Source organism: Oryzias latipes, chromosome 1 (assembly GCF_053564925.1).
Source record: "Oryzias latipes strain Hd-rR chromosome 1, Olatipes_Hd-rR_3.1".
Classification (NCBI taxonomy): Eukaryota; Metazoa; Chordata; class Actinopteri; order Beloniformes; family Adrianichthyidae; genus Oryzias; species Oryzias latipes.
In genome coordinates, this window is record NC_136237.1 from 38,075,554 (window position 1) to 38,093,307 (window position 17,754).

The window sequence follows — 17,754 nt, forward strand, 5'->3', positions numbered from 1 at the left end:
TCAGGTTGTTTAAAAATGAATCAATATTGTCATTGAATCTTATCATCAACCACAAATTATGATTTGAATCGAATTGTTGTTAAAATGAATAGTCACACCCCTACTTTTATTTATTATTATTATTTATTTATTTTTTGTCCAATCTTTGTTTGTTTCAAGACTTTTCTGACACAAAGAGGCAATAAAATTATTAAGTTAGTTGTGAAAAAGTTGGTTCTGCTAAAATCTTTAAACCACATTCGGCCTTTCTATGAAGCAAAATCTACCCGTTTTTGTCTTGATAAGCAGAAGCTGCCTTGCTTTGTGTCAGAGACCCGTGGGACTTATTTCCGTGAAACTGTCAAACCTGGCAACACAGTAGCTTGCCTTTGTACGGGCAAATGCTTGTGCACAGTGGGACGTTAGCTCGGGCAAACCTGACTTTCACTGACATTTTCGTCGAATCTGCGGGTAAACGTAAACGTCTGTGACGGCTGACCTTAGTTTTAGGTAAGCACATCAATCATTTTTAACATTTAGATCAGTTTTATCTATGTATTTGTGTCTTGTAATTTTTCATTGTGACATAAGAGTGTAACACAGACCGAGTCTTGATAGTTGTAGCTTCCGAAGGTGACTCACACGGGCCTCTTTTTACAACAGTATTTTTTTTTATTTGTTGTTTCTTGACATTTACATGAAAAATAGTTTTTTACGACACTCTCTCCTCCCTCGCGGGCCTCGGTGGGGTTAGCTGTTGCCTTGGCGACCTGATCATAAACTAGCGACGGTATCCGTTCGTGACCTGACTCGGCGTCCCGTTCGTTCGTTCTGACGCGAAGCTAGAAACAACCAAAAGCGGGATTTAAGAAGAAATGGCGTCCCGTTTGGTCCCGGAATTCCCCGCCGTTCTGGTGGCCCTTGAGCACCTGGAGGAGCTGAACCGGCAACTGCGGGAGGATGGGGCCCCGGGGGCCCCGGAAGCCAGCATCCTGCTGTCGGACGTCGGCGCCACGGTCTCCCAGCTGGAGGCGGACCGGCGCGCGGCTCACGAGCGTTTGGAGGTGGAGACGAGAGAAAACGGGAAGCGGGGGCACCAGGTGAGCGGCGTCCGCGAGCGCCTACGCGGGGAGGTGACGGCGCACGCGGCCGCGGCCCGGGCAGCCCACGCGGAGGAGATGGAGGCGCTGCGCAAAGACCTCAGCACCACCTCCGAGCTCCACCAGGAGGCCGCCACCAAGCTGCTGGAAGTCCAGAGCCAAAACAAGGAGCTGCAGGCAGAGCAGGAGACAGCCAGGAGTCACCTGGAGGAGGTTGTTGCCACCTTACAGGATCTCCTCATCCAAAAAGAGAGGCGGCAGGGGAAGCTGGAGGAGAGCTATGAGCTGATGGAGGAGCTGAAGTCCTCCATAAATGCTGCGGAGCAAGAACTCCAAACTCTGCAGCAGAGCACGACTCTGGAGCGCGAGGCTTTTCCGGAGCTGAAGGCCGGCCTCCTCGGACAGGTGGAGGAGATCCAGGAGGAAATCGATCGCCGGTTTGAAGCCGTGAAGATGAGAAACCAAGAAATAGACCGAGTCAACAAACGGAAAGAGGAAACGCGCAGAAATCTGGAGGAACACAGTGTTCATGTGGCCGAACTGGAGACCAATGTGGTGAGACTGAAGTCGTCATGGCAACAGTGTGAGCTACAGCTAGAAGATGAGACCCGAAGGTATCAAGAACTGACGGAGCAGTGGGAGAATCGTAAACAGGAGTTGCACGACTTAAAGGAGACGTTTAGTCAGAGGATTCACGATCTTCAAGAGCAAATCGCGGCGGTGGAAGCTAAAGTGGTGGCGGGCCGGGCGGCGAGGGCGCTCCATCAAGAGTCCCTGCCTCACATGGAGGAGATTTGCAAGCGGAGGCAGGCGGAAGAAAACGACGGAAAGGCGGAGCTTCTGCGTGTGTCGCAGCGGCTGAAGCGGCTAAAGCGGCAGCTGGATCAGAGCGCCGCCGCCATCGCCCAACGCAACCACGAGATCCGGCTGATGGACAGGCAGGTCAAAGACCTACGGGAGACGGAGGCGGCCAACCGGCCACTCCTGAAGAAAAACAAGGAGAAGCTTCTCATCGGCGTCAATGCGGAGAAGAAGAACGTCGGCCTTTTGGGAGATGAGGTGAAGCAGCTCAGACGGCAGCTGGAGGAGGAGAGGAGGAGGCAGGAGGAGCATGCGGAGAAGATGAAAGCTGAGATCGGTAACAGCGTCAGGAGGTACGAGGAGCTGCTGCAGGAAAAGGCCGCTCTCCACCAGCGACAGCCTCAAAGTGCGGATCTCCAAAGGCTGAAGAGCCTTGTCGCCCGACGGGAGGCGGAGTTCAGAGAAGAGGAGAGCGTCCTTCTGCAGAGGGTTCAGCAGAAAACCACAGAGGCGGAGAGCGTCGGCGAGAACCTCAGAGAGAAGCAGAGGGAGGTGGAGGAGAAAGAGAAGACGCTGGGGGAGGCGGAGGCCAAGCGGAACGAAGCTTTGACCAGGTATGACACTCTGAGAGAACTCACTCTGGAGCTGCAGAGGAGGACCGCCGAGCTGGAGCTCAAGAGTCAGGAGGCGGAGGAAGGAACCAGGGGGCTGCTGCTGGCCAAAGCCGACATGAAGGCGGAGCTGGAGGAGCTGCGAGCGCGGTACACGGCGCTTCTGGACCAGCAGGCCTCCGAGCTGAGAGCAGTGGAGGTGAGCATTTACGACTGCAGCGTGAAGCTGGAGCAGGTCAGCACGGAAAACAGCAGACTCCGCCTCCGCATCCGGCAGGTGACGGAGGACGTCAGAGCAGCCGCCGAGCACAGAGACCACCACCAGCAGGAGACCCAGAGGTTCAGGCGCCACCACAGAGCCTTAAAGGAGAGACTGCAGGAAGCCTTTGAGCAGGACGAAGTGCTGGTTCAGGACCAGCAGAGTCGTGACGGCGTCCTGCTGGCGTCCATCAGGTCTTTGGCGGAGCAGCTGAAGAGCCGGAAGCAGCAGCTGCTGCATTTCAGCACAACGCTGGACAGACGGATGCTGGACTTTAGCAAACGACTGGGAGAAAAAACAACAACAACAACGTGACAGTCACAGCAGAACGCCATGATAGGACGATGATTCCAAATGACTGGATTTCCTCTGTATAACCCAGACTTCCTATAAATTGGAGCAAAATCCAAAATATACAAACACTTTGGACCTGCAGTCTTTACTTGTCTTTACTTGGTTTGTTGCTGCCTCACATTGGCTTTGACCTAGTTCAACAAATACTTTTAACTGAACTCATCCTTAAAAGGTTAAGGTCTAAACTTATCCTGAACATTTGTTTATAATATTACTAAATCTAACTTATCCTTAACTTAACCTTTAACGTGGAAATGAAACAACCAACGTGTTATATTTAAATAGACAAAGGACGATCTTTTCCTCCCAAAGGTCAGGATGCCCATCTCCACTCCTTGAGGGCCGCCGGTGTGCTGCTTGCTTTCTAACTAACCTGTCATTATAGCTTTTTTTTATTGCCAAAATACACCTGATCCAGGTAATCAGCAGCAGATGGGGCGGGGTTTTCTTAAAACACTAGCAGGGTCCCACCAGCTCTGGAGTCCAACCCCCCCTGGACTCTAAACAAACCCCTAGGTCATGTAACCGCACCCAACATTCATCAGTTACACCACAGATGGCATAGTTTGGGCTACATTTAATTTAATTTAGTAACATAGTAATATAGTAACTGAAGTGGTATTTGGGGGGTAAATTACTGAAAAAGAAATCTGTGAAAACCCCCACAAAGCGAGTGCTGGTTTGTTTTGGTACCATTTGTAGAAAAATGAAGCTAGTTATCTGGTTACTAATAAGGTCACAAATGGTAACCGGAGCCCCCCCCCCGTGTAGCGTGCTCAGCTCCCTCTTGTTTGCCGTGTGCACCCATGCCCCCCAATCGCCGGTCGTATGACAAAGAAAAAGCTCTGGATGCAGAGCGGCAGCGTGGCATTGTGCTGCGCGGAGAGGCAAGCTGCTGATCATCAACAACAACAACAAAAGCCGGAGTCAGCTGCTGATGCTGGAGCAAAGAGGACAAACAGACACATGCACGCACACGTGGGAGAGTCACATGGTCCCCACACAGAAAACGCCACATTCTTTTAGGCTTTGGTTAGATGACACATGACTTATGGGAAACTGACATCTTCAGGAACCACAAACTGAAACTGAATCATGAAATCAGACATTTTCACTTGTCTGTTTGCAATGCCAGGCATTTGAAAAAGCATTCAATAGAAACCAACATCAGATGTTGCTCACCTTTCAGCGAATCAGTGAGTCACGGGTGGAGATTTTTACATCCTGACACAACCCTGTATTTGATCCGGGCTGGGGACCGGCAAAGGGGGACCCAGACTTGGGGGCCCCCTTGTGGGTACATAGTAGAACAAAAGGTCTTGCCCCCAAGGACTCACACTAGATGAAGCTCATCGCATCCCCTGGGAAACGAACTCTGATTTCCCAAGTGCCAGTCCTACACTTTCTAGGACATAGTTTCTGCAGAGGGGCAGCGGATCATCAGTTGGCATGGAGAAACCCCGCCCCCCCTTTCCTTTTCCGTTCCTTATAGCATGTGGCTCGCCCAGTATATTTTCTCCGTCACAAACACACTATTCATTAAACAGCTCGTTTCTTTTTCTGTCTGTTCCCGATTCACAATGATTTGAATAAAGAAAAACTCAGAGATGCAACTTTAAGCTTAAATTTCTTAATATATGTCCTCCATCATACGAAAAATGCCACAAAAAACATTTTCTAAACACCATTTTTGTCAGATTGGGTCTTTAAAGAACCCAGAAACAACCTCCAAAGATCTGGGAGGTCACGGTACATCCTTGTCTTTAAGGACCCTGTCCCCGTTGTAAACACGGCAGAGGCTTGGTTATGGTCTGGGCTGCTTTGCTGCATCTGGAACACCCATATTTTGAATCTGCGGAGAGAAATCTAAAGTATTTCAAGCCTTTCTGGAGTCAGATTTGCTGTGTGGTATCAGAAAGCCTGTTCTCAGTCTCAGGTCAAGATGACACAAAACGGATAAAAAAACAAGACGGGACTTTTCTGACACGTTCTTCTGTGATCCTATTGTAAGGAAACGGAAATATGCCGTCTGCTGAAGACACCCTGTAAGCCTCAGACAGCCGCTCATAAGGACTGAACAATGGTAGCATATGAAGGGCGTGAAAAAGAACAGCACATTGGTTTTAGGATTTTTTAAAAGCAATATCTAATGATATTCTATACATTTTTATAGCTTTTGTCATTTTCAAGCTGATGACTCTTGTGCGTTTCTTTGGTACAAATTATTGTGACTACGTTCCAAACTTTTTGGAAGTTTTCTTCATCTGATTCCAAGATAAAGAGATCTCATTTATTAAAAACAAAACATTTTCCCTTGATGCTTCATTTCTGCACTTTTACTGTGCGAATCTGTTCACATATTTACCAAAGCTTCTTTTAAGCGACGTATTAGACCATTGTTGTTCTGTGTAAAGTCGATTTCAGTCACTGAAGTCATCAGGGCAAAGCTCGGTTCAATGTCTAAAGTACATTTTTACTTGCTGACTGGTGCAAACGGGGATCAAATCACTGACTGAATGTTCTCTCCGGTTCCTCTGATTTGCTCTGAACTTTGGAAAATTAAAAGAAGGACAAAAGCTTCCGGAGTTTCGTTTGATTCTTCCTGACGGCTGCAAACCTCTCCTTCTACTCAGGCTGCTCTGCTCGGACTCTGGTTTGTTCCCGGCCAGCAGATGGCAGAAGGGAGCCGCCCTTCGGCGCCGTGACCTTGCCTCGCTGCTGGGGGGGTCAGTCAGCAACCTACGCTCTGTTTACCCTGAAGACAGACTCACGTGCTGGAGGAGCCACCTTCTCAGTCCGTTCAGTCAGGCGCAGGTCAAACACCGCTTCATTAAAAGCTGGAAGTCGAGGGACATTACCAGATTACACTTTTTAAGAAGGTAAGTTCTCAGAAAAGAAGTGCTTTTTTCTTTTTCTTTTTTACTTAAGTGGCAATTAAGTCAGACTTAGCTGAAAGGAATGCTCAGAATGAGTTGCAGTTTCTATTTCAAAGCGGTTCTGGTCTGAATCCAGGCTGCAGTGTCAACAAAGTGAAAGCCAAATCGTCCATCGAAATCAGTCCTCCAAATACCAACCATTCTGTCCTGGGGGAGGGACTGCACCCAAAATAGTTTGTTTTTGTTGTTTTAGTGCGCCAACATTTTAATCGAAACAAAAAAGGATTCCACTTCTCGGGTACTTCCCCCTAAAAATAATTTGTGTCAACAATACAACATATTTCCGACTTCCGTTTCATTTAACGCTCTGACATGAAAACACGTTATCTGGAAGACGCCGTCAGGATCCTCTGGTGACGTTTTTTTGGCAGGTTCTCGCTCTCACGGAGGGTCGGGATTTATACTGTCATCCGTCCAGCATGGTTATATAGCAGAAAAAGTTGAAACAGTTTCAGTCCAAATGACTCTTTTTCAAAGTTGAAGATGCTCCGCCTCTTCTCTCAAGCCTGTCGGATACGAGGCGAAACCTCTTCAGCCCCGGTAAACCAGTAAAGGCTTCAGAGACCCACTATAATGAAAATGGGGGTTTTAAACGTGTTCTTGTGGCATTTCTCTCATGATGGAGGACATACATAAAGGAAATTAAGATTAAAACTGCATTTCTAAGTATTTATTTATTCAATTCATTAAGGGAAAAGCCTGTAGAAGTGACATAGAAGCTACCACAGGAAGCCACTAGCCCCCTGCTCCGCTCCATTCTGATGCGTCCACTCGTAGATGAAAAAGTCCAAGTACGTCTTTGTTTTCCTCGCCTGATGGGGCATCTGTCTACGGCTGAAGAGCTCCGGTGCTGCTCGCCATTTCTAATGTTAGTTTCGGTTTGTGAGGAGCTGTAAGCTAGCAGGAGAGAGTGTTAACAAAGGCATGATGGGAAGTCAGGGCGAGCTTACCCCACGCCAACAGCCACGCCCACAACTCCGAGGTGAATTTCCTAACAATCTCCTGTTGCTCTGCAGAAACTATGTCCTAGAATTTTGTCTAAAAACTGCATAATTACAACCAAAAGACGACTGGGAACACTTTGAAAATGGATGAAAAGATGACTTTAAACAAAAGAGGAGGAGAGACGGTAGACTTCTGTTCAGCCAGAGGGGAAACGTTCAGACATTCGTCTTCGTTCGTCTCAGGCTCTGTCCTGCTGGGGTCGTCAAACAGGCTGCAGCCTCCTGGCTGACAGAACGCCGTCTGTTTGGGTTTGCTGTGGAGGAGCCGGGCTGGCTGAAGGTCAAAGACAACTCCAGCAACTGAACATCACGGAAAGCAGGCACGCCTGACCTTTACGGACGAGCCCCCCCCCCAACGCTCAAACGTGAGACGCTGACTCCAGATTTTGTTCTTCTACTTTTACCGAGTTTGGATGACAGCAAACCTGGAAAAACAACAAGTAAAAGACGAAAAATGTCGTCAAAGTTCATTTTGCAAACAAAATACATTTCTGCTTCCTGCTAATGTAGGTTTTTATTACAACTGCAGACTTCATGTCGAACAGTTTTAAACTCCTTTACTTCATTCAAGAAAAAACAACCATAAAAAACAGAATGAACAGATAATTAAATGAAATCTGTGTTGTTAGCCCTGAAAAAAACGTACTAACATCTGCATAAGTCATATTTCTATTGTCTATTTAAAAAGGAATACTGAAACATTTTTATGTCGTAATGGCAAATGAACGAATAAAAAACTGTAGATTTTATTCGTTACTTTATTTGCATTTGTTTTATAGTCGTGTTAAAAATGAAAATGATTTAAGTTCTTAGTCCACGTCAGTCCTCTGATGTGTTTCTACTGAAGTGAGGAGAAAATAAATGAATGTTTTCAAAATAAAAGATCAACTCTACCCAGCACATTTGTAGAAAGCCAAGCGTCACCAACAGTGTTGAGTGACGTGGAATAAGTAAAAGAAAAAGAAACAACAGTGTTATAAAATTTACAAAAACCTCAATTCATAAAAGAATTTCAAAACGAAAATTCTGCAAGAAGCCATGAGAGAATTTGGAAAAACGCCCAGTGTGGAGTAAATGGAGAATGTTGACACCTTCTGACCTTTTAACCGCAGCTCAGGTTCACATGAGCTGCTGTTATCACCCTCCCCTAGCACACGTGTGTGTCTGTATATGCACACTCACAGACATGTACACACCCTTATCATGGTAAAGTGTATTCATTTCCACAATTCCAATAAAAAATATAACTTTCATAGAACATAGATTCCCCTTTTTTATTGATTTCAAGTATTTATTTGTTTATTTTTTACATAAATTGGGGTTCCAGCTAAAAAAAAAACACAACAAACATTCAATTTTCCCAAATATGAATGTTGTAACCCTTGTGCTATCCTAGGCACTTTACCATTGGGAGTTGGGTCATCTAGACCCACTAGACAGTGTGCTGAACCTTTTTTCATCAATGATTTGTGATCTTCACTGGTGTCCATGGATTACATGAAATCTTTCCACCTTTATCCACCTTTGTCATGGTAGGGAGAACACGTCAATGTAAGGGTGGGGTCATCTAAGATAGCACAAGGGTTAAGCTGAGTTTAACCAACAACATCTACTGTAGCGACTAAACCAAACAGTCGCTGAGAGGCGACTGTTTGGAGACGACGAAGACAAGACTCAAGAACCTTCAGACATTCAGGAAGAATGAGGTGGAGGAACAGCTTCAGGAGATGGGCTACAGCTGTCGGGTTCCCCGGGTCACTTCTGACCCTGGGCCAAGGAGAAGAAGGGCTGGACTGTTGGACCCATGTCCTGTTTCCTGATAGAAAGTCAAGTGTGGCCTTCAGAGTCAAGGTCCAAGGGTTTGGAGCAGAACCCAAGCTGCTGGAGGTCCAGTGTGAAATCTGCACACTCTGTCGGGATTTGGGCGGCGATGTCCGGCGCTGGGAAACTCAGTTTCCTTCAACCTGGAATCCCTGCAACAGTCTAGCAGAAAGTTCTGGAGGACTTCATGAGGATCTGGATGGAGATGCAGACCTGCTCTCTGCCCAGACTGCTGAAGGATTGAAGATGGAATCATCATTCAGTTCTTGTGCTGTCTTGTGGGGTCCAGATGACCCCACTCCCAACGTTGGGAGTGGGGTCATCTGGACCCCACAAGACAGCACAAGGGTTAGAAAATACTTTCTTTGGATTTGATGTGATCATAATCTTTCTTTATGCTTTCTCCAAAAATCAAAGAATGATTTCTCCACATTCTTCTTATTTTCTGAAATCCCGTTTTTGTGGATTTTATGAGCTGGAACCCTGATTTATAAAAAAATTAATTCTTTCGAAGTTATTTTCTTTTGCATGGAATTATGAAAATATATACACTTTTTCATGGAATTCAAATTTTTTGGAAAAGGTCTACATTTAAAACTAGTAATTATTTTTAAATATTAATAATATAATAATTATAGCAGTCATATTTTATATATGTACATAATATATTTAGTGTGTGTTAAAATGTTTTTTTTAGGAAAACTTGAGAATTGCAACACTAGATCTGCCTCTGCAGAGAAAATTTTGCTGACTTAATCCAATCGTTTACTGGAAGCTTTTTTTTTTTCAAGTTCCCTAAAATATTTGTTTTTTTGTTTGTTTGTTTGGGCTAATTACAAACTTAAGACTACTTTTAAAGAAAAATATTGCATTTCTCATGTTTATAAAAGGTGGAATATTCTTAAGAAACAAAGAAAAACATTTCCATAACTCAGTCTGTGCTCCACATTCTGAGCTTTACTTTTGGGATAATGCACCAAAAACAAAGCAGTAGAATTATGAAATTATTACTGAATTATGCAACAAACTGTCCCTGCCGGGCTGCACAGCTGCCGTCTGCCTGGGTTTGTCCGATCCCTGCATAGTTCTGCAGAAAACCGGCTCAGGAAGTGGTTACCAGAGCTGCACATGTCTGCCACGTGCACCGCTGTCATGCTGCCTGCAGCAGTGAAGAGACAAATCATGTTTAGCATTTTCAACGTTTGTGTGCATAGAATTATGAAATGTATGGAATAATATAAACAAACAAAGGCAGACACAGAAATGTCCTGTCAGTTATAGTTAGCTATAAAGTTGTTCTTTTTTACAGTTGTTGGAGCCAAAATCAGTCCAATTTGTAATTATGCTCAATTTATAATTTGAAGACCATATTATTATTTAAATAGATATTTTTTATTAGCATATTTTTAATAATATGAGATTGCATTTGTTGAGATTGATTCCTCCCTTGGAGAAGTACATGTTTAGTTTAGTTTTTTAAAACTGCAAATCATCATAACTTCTGTTAAGTTTTTTCTTTACTAAAGAGGAAGTCTGTGAGTATTTTTTGCTGATGCGAAGATTCTCCCACAATGAAACCCAATTCGTGTTCGTTCTGACACGTTGACATACGTGTCCGCTGCGTGCGGTTCCACACGTTTAATCTTTCATCAGTTGTGATAAAGTGTCAAATCACTAAGAACTAACAAAATGTTCTGTTTGTTTGTGTATTTGATGACACGCTGACATAGATTCAAGGAAAAAACAAACATTTAACTGCAGCAAAAAGTTTGGGGGGTTTTTTTCTGAAAAAAAACACAAGAACCTGCAGAATGTGAAAGCAAAAACACCCCAGTAGGGAATATGTTACGTTTGAACTCATCCTGCAGGAGAAACAATGGTTCTGAGAGGATGTTGCATCATAAAGTTATATTTATGAAACACGCGTTTATGTGAAGCAAAGGCATGGCAGTTCCAAGCTCCTTATAGAAGTATGCTGGTTAAAAAAAACAACACAAATGAGTTGTGAGGTGAAAAAGAAATTAGTAAATAAAAAGAAATTCATTATTTCAAAATAAAATGAAAATATGCGACTGAAAAGTACTAAATACATAACACCAGTCCAGGAGAGTCTTTAGCTCATTTCCCAGTTTAGATGAAAAAACAGTTAATAGAGAAAGCTATGAGAAAGAACGAATCATTTCACAAACAAAGGAACTTTTTTTTCATCAAAAATGATTTGAAATAGCTCCAAATATTCTTTTTTTTAACAAAAAATAAAGAGTAAATCATCTTGTCATCTCTTTTTGCTCCAGATTCACACCGATCTGAATGAAGGAAAACAGAAATGCAATTTTAAGCTTTATTTTCTCAATATAAAGCCCTCTATCATGATAAAAGCACTACTTTCATCAGAGTGGGTCTTTATTATTTGAGATAAGGCCAATCTCTCTCATTTGCTGTCTTAGATAAAGTCATATCTGTATTTAAACATTATCGTTTCAAACTGATAACAAAACTAGAAGCCTTTCATTCCAAGTTCAAAAACCAAAAACAAAAGCCACCTATGAATTCCATAAATGCACTTCCTGACCCTTCAAGGCCTGATCGAGTTTTAAGTTTGAAAGTGAGAAAGGGAAGAAAACTCGCTGGACTTGTATGTCTGAGATACCAGCGCGGACAGCCATTGTTTTTACAGGCAGACCAAACAAGGGTTCCTTCACAAAACTCCTCTGATCCTGCTTTGGAAAAGCACTGAAAATGCCATCAAGTTTTCTTAAATCTGGCATTCAGTTTGGACCCTGGTGAAGCAGAAAAGACAGGGTGGTGTGGTCTGAGGAGTCCAGAATAGAAAGATCAGAGACTCACCTGCAGAGAACAGCTTGTGGGGGGAGTATTATGGTCTGGGGTTGCTGCCTCTCCTTGGGTACCGGCTCTGCTTTCACATTGTTTTTTCCTTCTCTGGTGACGAAACAAATTCCAGCAAAACAAAATCAGGATTTAGAGGTGGAGGAAATAATGTGAAAGGGGTTCAGATGGCGCACGAGACTGGGATTTATCCAGACCTTAACGCCCCCACCAATCTCTGGAATGCCCAAGAAAACGTCTGTCTCTTCAATACAAAGATCTTTGGATCAAAATGAAAATGTGTGACATTGAAAAGTTTAGGAAAGTAACTTTTTGTTGAGGATTTTTTGTTATTTTGGCTGTTCTTTTCCTCCCAAGTCTATTAAAAAAATGTGCAGAAAGTTTTAATCTCAGGACCTCATTTTGTAAATTCTTACTTTTAAGTTTGAACTTCAGGCGTGTGGAAAAGCACAGCCCTGATATGTTTCCTCTCAGGCGTGGAGTTTTTGCTTTTACATAAGACAGACACGGGAAGATGTTTTGTAAAAGCTCCTGCATGTGTGCACCTGCGCAGCCCCGCTCTGCTTATGCAGCCGCAGCCGCAGCCGCCGGTTTGCATAAAGCGAGTAACCCACTGAACCTGTCCAGCCGCACGTGAGCTGGAATTCTCCATGTGGCTCGGTGACGTCCCACTTCCTAATCTGGCCGGCTTTAAACGGGCGGCAGCTCAGCGGTTTGTCTTCAGTCCCACTTTCTGCTGAGCTTGATGCTCACACTGAAGGAGAGAAGCTCCTTTCACTGAAGAACAGCAGAAAACCATGCAGACGATGGGTAAGAAAAGAAGCAGCTCCTTCTGAAATCTGCATGTTGTCTGTGACGATACTGCCATTTCACTGGAAGATTTTTTTTTTTAAAGTGTAGAAACGCTGCAGGTTGTTGTGAAGGACGTAGGAAACAGTGACTGTATCTGCTCAGGCTAATCTGCAGGGAGACAGAAGGATTTGTGCGGCAGAGCAGAGGTCGGCTTCAGCTCTCAGGCACCAATCCTTTTGCTCTTCTCATCACAGTCAGTGTGCGTCGCAGTAAAAGACGACCATGAAAACCCCCCCATGACCCTTTCTGGTGTGTGTGTGGGGGGGGTGTTGGCTCGACTTTAAGCAGAAGATCCGTTTGGGTCGATTATAAATCTGTGGACCGAGTCCATCCGCCGTTTGCCGACACTGGATTCTAAGCTGAAGAAAACTGAGAGCAGGTTCAGACCTGGAGGAAGAGGGAGCTGTTCATTGATAAATATGCTCTTCTAGAAGCTTCTGGATGGGAATGTTTGGGGTTGGAAACGGTTTAACGGTTGGAAAGTTTATGAAACCAAATTAATGTCAAGCTTCTCATAAAGATCAGTATCGAGTTCTTAACGTCTCATCAGTTCTTTTATACTTTACCCACATTTATTGGGTTGCATTCTACTTGTGAGAAAAGTAACAGGGATCGGCGTGACGTTAGTGCATTTTGATGCAAACTTGAAGGTTTGAACCCACGTAGAAGACGTGAAAAATGAACCGATCTGGAGTTCAGGCTGCACGTTTGTGCTCTAAACCTGCTGATGCTTTTCATTTGTCATGAACTCATGTCTATTATTATTGTCTGTTTATACCCGGTGTGGAGTCCACAAGGTTGGCAGTTGGTTGGGAGGTGTGCCGCCTTTTCACTCATTCAGAACACAACCAGGCTTATCTGCATTCTGATCCCTTTGTTGTTATTTACAACAAAAGTTGTGTTTTTTTTCTGATTCGTCGCAACGTTCATCCATAGATAAAGCCGCCGTCGTGGCTTGACCACAAACGAAGGAAACCCAGACCAGACAAAAAAAACAAACAAAGCGGTGTGGGTTGTTTTTGTTTGTGGGCGTGGCCTATCTTTGTGAGAAAGAAATAAAACAGAAACGAATTAAGCGGCTATTCTCTAAAAGTTGAATGAACCGGTTTGGGAACGGATCTATAGAGGACGGTTCCTCCTCCTGGCTGATATGTGAGCACGGATGAGATGAGCGCCTCCCCGTCACTCAGAGATGCTTCGGTGGAGGTTAATCCCAGCGCCGCCACCAGCTGGAGGTCAAACGGTCCGAGGGGTGTGGGATGAAGGTTTCCTCTGAAAGGAACCCTCAACCCTCAGACTGTTTGACCTCCAGCTGAGCTGAGGGTTCCTTTCCGTGTAAATGACGGTTTCCTCTGTTTTGGTCTCTCTCTCTCTCAGCAGTGTGTCAGATGGGTGGAGGGGCCACCCGGCTGTACAGCACCCTGACTCAGAGCCTGGGCAGCAACAGCTCCCCCCGCCCTTACCTGGACCCCCGCCATTTGGACAACACCAACCTGGATCCAGATTTCCACCAGGTTGGTGACTTTTTTTTTCTCTCCTTAAGAACGGATTGAATGCAGAGGTGGGTGCTCACACCAACCTGTGGTGCTCTGTGGCAGCAGCAGCAGCAGCAGCAGCAGCAGAGCGGCTCCTCCGTCCGGCCTCCTGACCCAGAGGAGCTGCTGCGGCAGTGCGAGGAGGCGCTCAGGGACCGGCCCCCTCGCCTCCACAGGCAGTTTGTCCATCTCAATAATAATGGCCACGGCGCCCCCAACAGCCCCGTCAGGGTAATGCAGTGGAACATCCTGGCTCAAGGTACTGCAGACGATTCACAAAATATATGTATTGATTTAAAATGAACTGTTAAAAAGGTTAGAGACCCACTTTTTTTAACATTTCGCTGATGATGGAGGACATTAAACTGCATTTCTGAGTATTTCTTTATTCAAATTAAAAACAAATAAAAACAAATAAAAACATCACTCGCCATTTTGGTTCCTCTGATAATGTTAGGCTGGGGTTGTGAGGGGCTGTAAGCTAGCGGGAGAGAGTGTAAACAGAGAGCTCTCAGTTATGGGTGAAAGGAAGTGGGGCGTGCTTACGTCACGCTAGTGGTCCCGCCCACACAGGTTTCCTGATTTTGCATAATCGTCATTAAAAGACAACCGAGAGCGCTTTGAAAATAGATCAGCAGAGTCAGAGTGGATGGATGGATGGATGGATGGATCATTAATTTAAAAGAAAATAGTAAAAATGTGATTGTCGTTTTTCATATTGTCATTGAAAAACAAGAACTGAATTGAAATGACTAAAGGGATGTTAAAATCAAGAAGTTCGCATTAGAAAGGAGTGTTTCATGTTAATGTAGCTCCGCGTTTGTCGTTACCTCAGGTCTGCTTTAAACCGGCGTGGCCTTTGACTCTTGTGTCCCTCAGCTCTGGGAGAAGGCGTGGACAACTTCGTCCGGTGTCCCCTGGACGCCCTCTGCTGGTCCCAACGAAAATGTCTTCTGCTGGAGGAGATCCTCACCTACCGACCACACATCCTGTGCCTGCAGGAAGTGGACCACTATTACGACACCTTTGAACCCGTGCTGGCGGGCTTGGGGTACAGCGGTCACTTCTGCCCCAAGCCCTGTTCCCCGTGTCTTTACGTGGAGGGCAACAACGGCCCCGACGGCTGCGCGCTCTTCTTCGACCGGTCCAGATTTGAGCTGCTGGACAGCACGAGCACGCGCCTCTACGCCATCATGATCCCCACCAACCAGGTGGGTCCCATCACACTCTCCTCTGCACGATGGGGAGAAGAAACGTTCTATTAAGCTGCGTCTTCCTTCCGCAGGTCGCCGTAGTGACCACTCTGCGTTGCCGCATCACGGGAAGCCTGGTGTGCGTGGCCGTGACGCACCTGAAGGCTCGCTCCGGCTGGGAGTGGCTTCGCAGCGCTCAGGGATCAGACCTCCTCTGGCAGCTTCAGGATCTGACCAATAAACTCTGCGCCAGGCTCGGCGAAGACAGCATACCTCTGCTCATCTGTGGAGACTTCAACGCCGTCCCAACAGAGGAGGTGTACCGCCACTTTGCCGTTTCTCCTCTCGGTTTGGACTCCGCCTACAAAAAACTCAGCCAAGACAGCTCGACGGAACCAAAGTACACATCCTGGAAGATCCGGGCCACGGGGGAGTGCTGTTCCACTCTGGACTACATCTGGTACACAAGAGACACCCTCAAAGTAAACGCGGTTCTGGACATGCCCACCGAGGAGCAGATCGGACCCGACCGGCTCCCATCCTACAGCTACCCGTCCGACCACCTCTCCCTGGTCTGTGACTTTACGTTTCGGGAGAAGGAATGAAGGAGGACAGCCGCATCCAGGGAGCGCCGATGCTGGGAGCCCGAGGTTTGCTGCAGGTCCCCTTCACTCCACGAGGAGGAGAAGGGCGAGCAAGTGAAACCGGGAAGGAAAGAAGGCCGGAAAGCAGGAATGTGAAGTTCAGGAAAAGATGGAAGAGCCTGACGGCCAGATGTGGACCTGAAAGAGTCCACCTCCATAAACTCTGAAGGCTTTTGCTCACCCGGTCACTGCTTTGCGCCACCATCTGGACGAAAACTGAACTTTGACTTTTATGACCATGCTGGAAAAAGAGAAACTTTTGATGTATAGTAGAAAATAAAAGATTTTGCCTGATGTTTAAGGTCTTTTCTTAACATTTGACATAAACAACTTAGCAGGATTGAAGCAAGGTTCCTAATTTCCAGATATTTTAAAACAAAAAGCCACCTGTGACGTCTGGAAAGAAATACCTAAAGTTTCCAAAAGTCCCCAATTCCCTTTTAACCCCTGTGCTATCTTAGATGACCCCACCCTTCCATTGACGTGTTCTCCCTACCATGACAAAGGTGGATAAAGGTGGAAAGATTTCATGTAATCCATGGACACCAGTGAAGATCACAAATCATTGAAGAAAAAAGGTTCAGAGCACTGTCTAGTGGGTCTAGATGACCCAACTCCCAATGTCAAAGTGCCTAGGATAGCACAAGGGTTACCCAAAAATGTTACAAACAAGCCAAAAACTTCTATTCAATTCAATTTCATTTATCCCTTGTGCTATTACATGAAATCTTTCCACCTTTATCCATCTTTGTCATGGTAGGGAGAACACGTCCATGTAAGGGTGGGGTCATCTAAGATAGCACAAGGGTTAAATAGCCCAAATTCACAACAACAGTCATCTCAATGGGCTTGTACCTGTAATTGTAAGGTAAACGTACATCAAAAGGATCATAAATGCATAGAATTCAATAGGAGAATACTAAACTTTTACTAAACAAACTAAACTAAACTGAAATCCCTGCCCGTAGACCCGCCTACGCAGTAAAGAAAAACTCCTAAAAAACGGATTCCGGAAGAAACCTCAGGTGTGCCCACATGAAAGAGGGATCCTCCCCCAGGACGGACAGGAGGTGTACCAGAATTCTTAGAGAGAATTAGCTTATCCAACTCTAAAACTACATATTAATAGTCCAGCAAATGGTCTTCATTCAGTTAAAGTTGGGGGATGTCTGGGGGCGCGAGATGAGCTGGAGACAGGATCCACAGCCAGGTGTAGAAGAAGGAGCAGAGACGAGGTACTCGGTCAGGAACAGGAGCACGGATGAGCCAACTGGAATCTGGAAGCATTCCCACTCCCCCAGAGGGGAGAGGGAAAAGAGTGACAGTACATGAATCGCACTGCACCAAACAGAAGAATGGAGAACTAAATGATGAATAAAAATCAAGAATAGAGAAGAGAAGGAGGGTAGAAGTAGATGAGAAAAGAGGACAGAACCCCAGTGCACCATAGTTACCCCAGCTTCCAACTTCTACCAGCCTACTAAACAACTAATTGTTGTTAAGTTTAATTTAAACAAATTAACAGTAAATTCAATAATCTCTGAATGCTAACTAGTCTGACAATAAGCCTGTCCAAAGAGGAATGTTTTCAGTCTAACTTTGAATGTAGAAACTGAATCGGCCTCTCTTACATGAGCTGGGAGTTTATTCCATAAGACAGGCGCTTGGTGGCTAAACGCTCTACCTCCAACCATACTTTTACTAATTCTAGGAACCTCAAGCAGTCCTGTGTTCTGTTTGGATGGTAAGGGACTATGAGGTCCTTAATATAGGACGGGGCCAGTCCATGTAAGGCCTTATAGGTTAACAGGAGGATCT

General features: G+C 45.3%; 2 protein-coding genes across 9 annotated transcripts; both read left to right on the forward strand.

The window, feature by feature from the left end:
• The first annotated feature begins 351 nt into the window (after nt 1–351).
• LOC101157593 (nocturnin) lies at nt 352–16,230 on the forward strand. 8 transcript variants are annotated; one of them, XM_004065558.5, is made up of 6 exons: nt 352–489; nt 5,738–5,983; nt 13,942–14,078; nt 14,163–14,358; nt 14,979–15,310; nt 15,385–16,230. In XM_004065558.5, exons 3-6 carry the CDS (start codon nt 13,953–13,955, stop codon nt 15,895–15,897), a joined length of 1,167 nt encoding a protein of 388 aa, XP_004065606.1. In that variant the 5' UTR covers nt 352–489; nt 5,738–5,983; nt 13,942–13,952; the 3' UTR covers nt 15,898–16,230. The 8 variants fall into 8 exon arrangements, with proteins under 8 accessions (XP_004065606.1, XP_078803150.1, XP_011485485.1 ...); XM_078947024.1 differs by having other exon boundaries at nt 14,166–14,358; XM_011487183.4 differs by having other exon boundaries at nt 13,945–14,078.
• On the forward strand, nt 708–3,185 carry ccdc175 (coiled-coil domain containing 175). The gene is made up of 2 exons (XM_078946892.1): nt 708–2,690; nt 2,769–3,185. Exons 1-2 carry the CDS (start codon nt 855–857, stop codon nt 3,063–3,065), a joined length of 2,133 nt encoding a protein of 710 aa, XP_078803018.1. The 5' UTR covers nt 708–854; the 3' UTR covers nt 3,066–3,185.
• Nucleotides 16,231–17,754: the final 1,524 nt, after the last annotated feature.

Bases quoted from the DNA above. Each gene is read 5' to 3' on its own strand.
- ccdc175 (XM_078946892.1), top strand. From the start codon at position 855: ATGGCGTCCCGTTTGGTCCCGGAATTCCCCGCCGTTCTGGTGGCCCTT. The intron at 2,691-2,768 runs GTGAGCATTTAC...CGCATCCGGCAG, and splicing joins CCGAGCTGAGAGCAGTGGAG to GTGACGGAGGACGTCAGAGC.
- LOC101157593 (XM_011487084.4), top strand. The intron at 14,079-14,162 runs GTTGGTGACTTT...GCTCTGTGGCAG, and splicing joins TGGATCCAGATTTCCACCAG to CAGCAGCAGCAGCAGCAGCA. The intron at 14,359-14,978 runs GTACTGCAGACG...TGTGTCCCTCAG, and splicing joins GTGGAACATCCTGGCTCAAG to CTCTGGGAGAAGGCGTGGAC.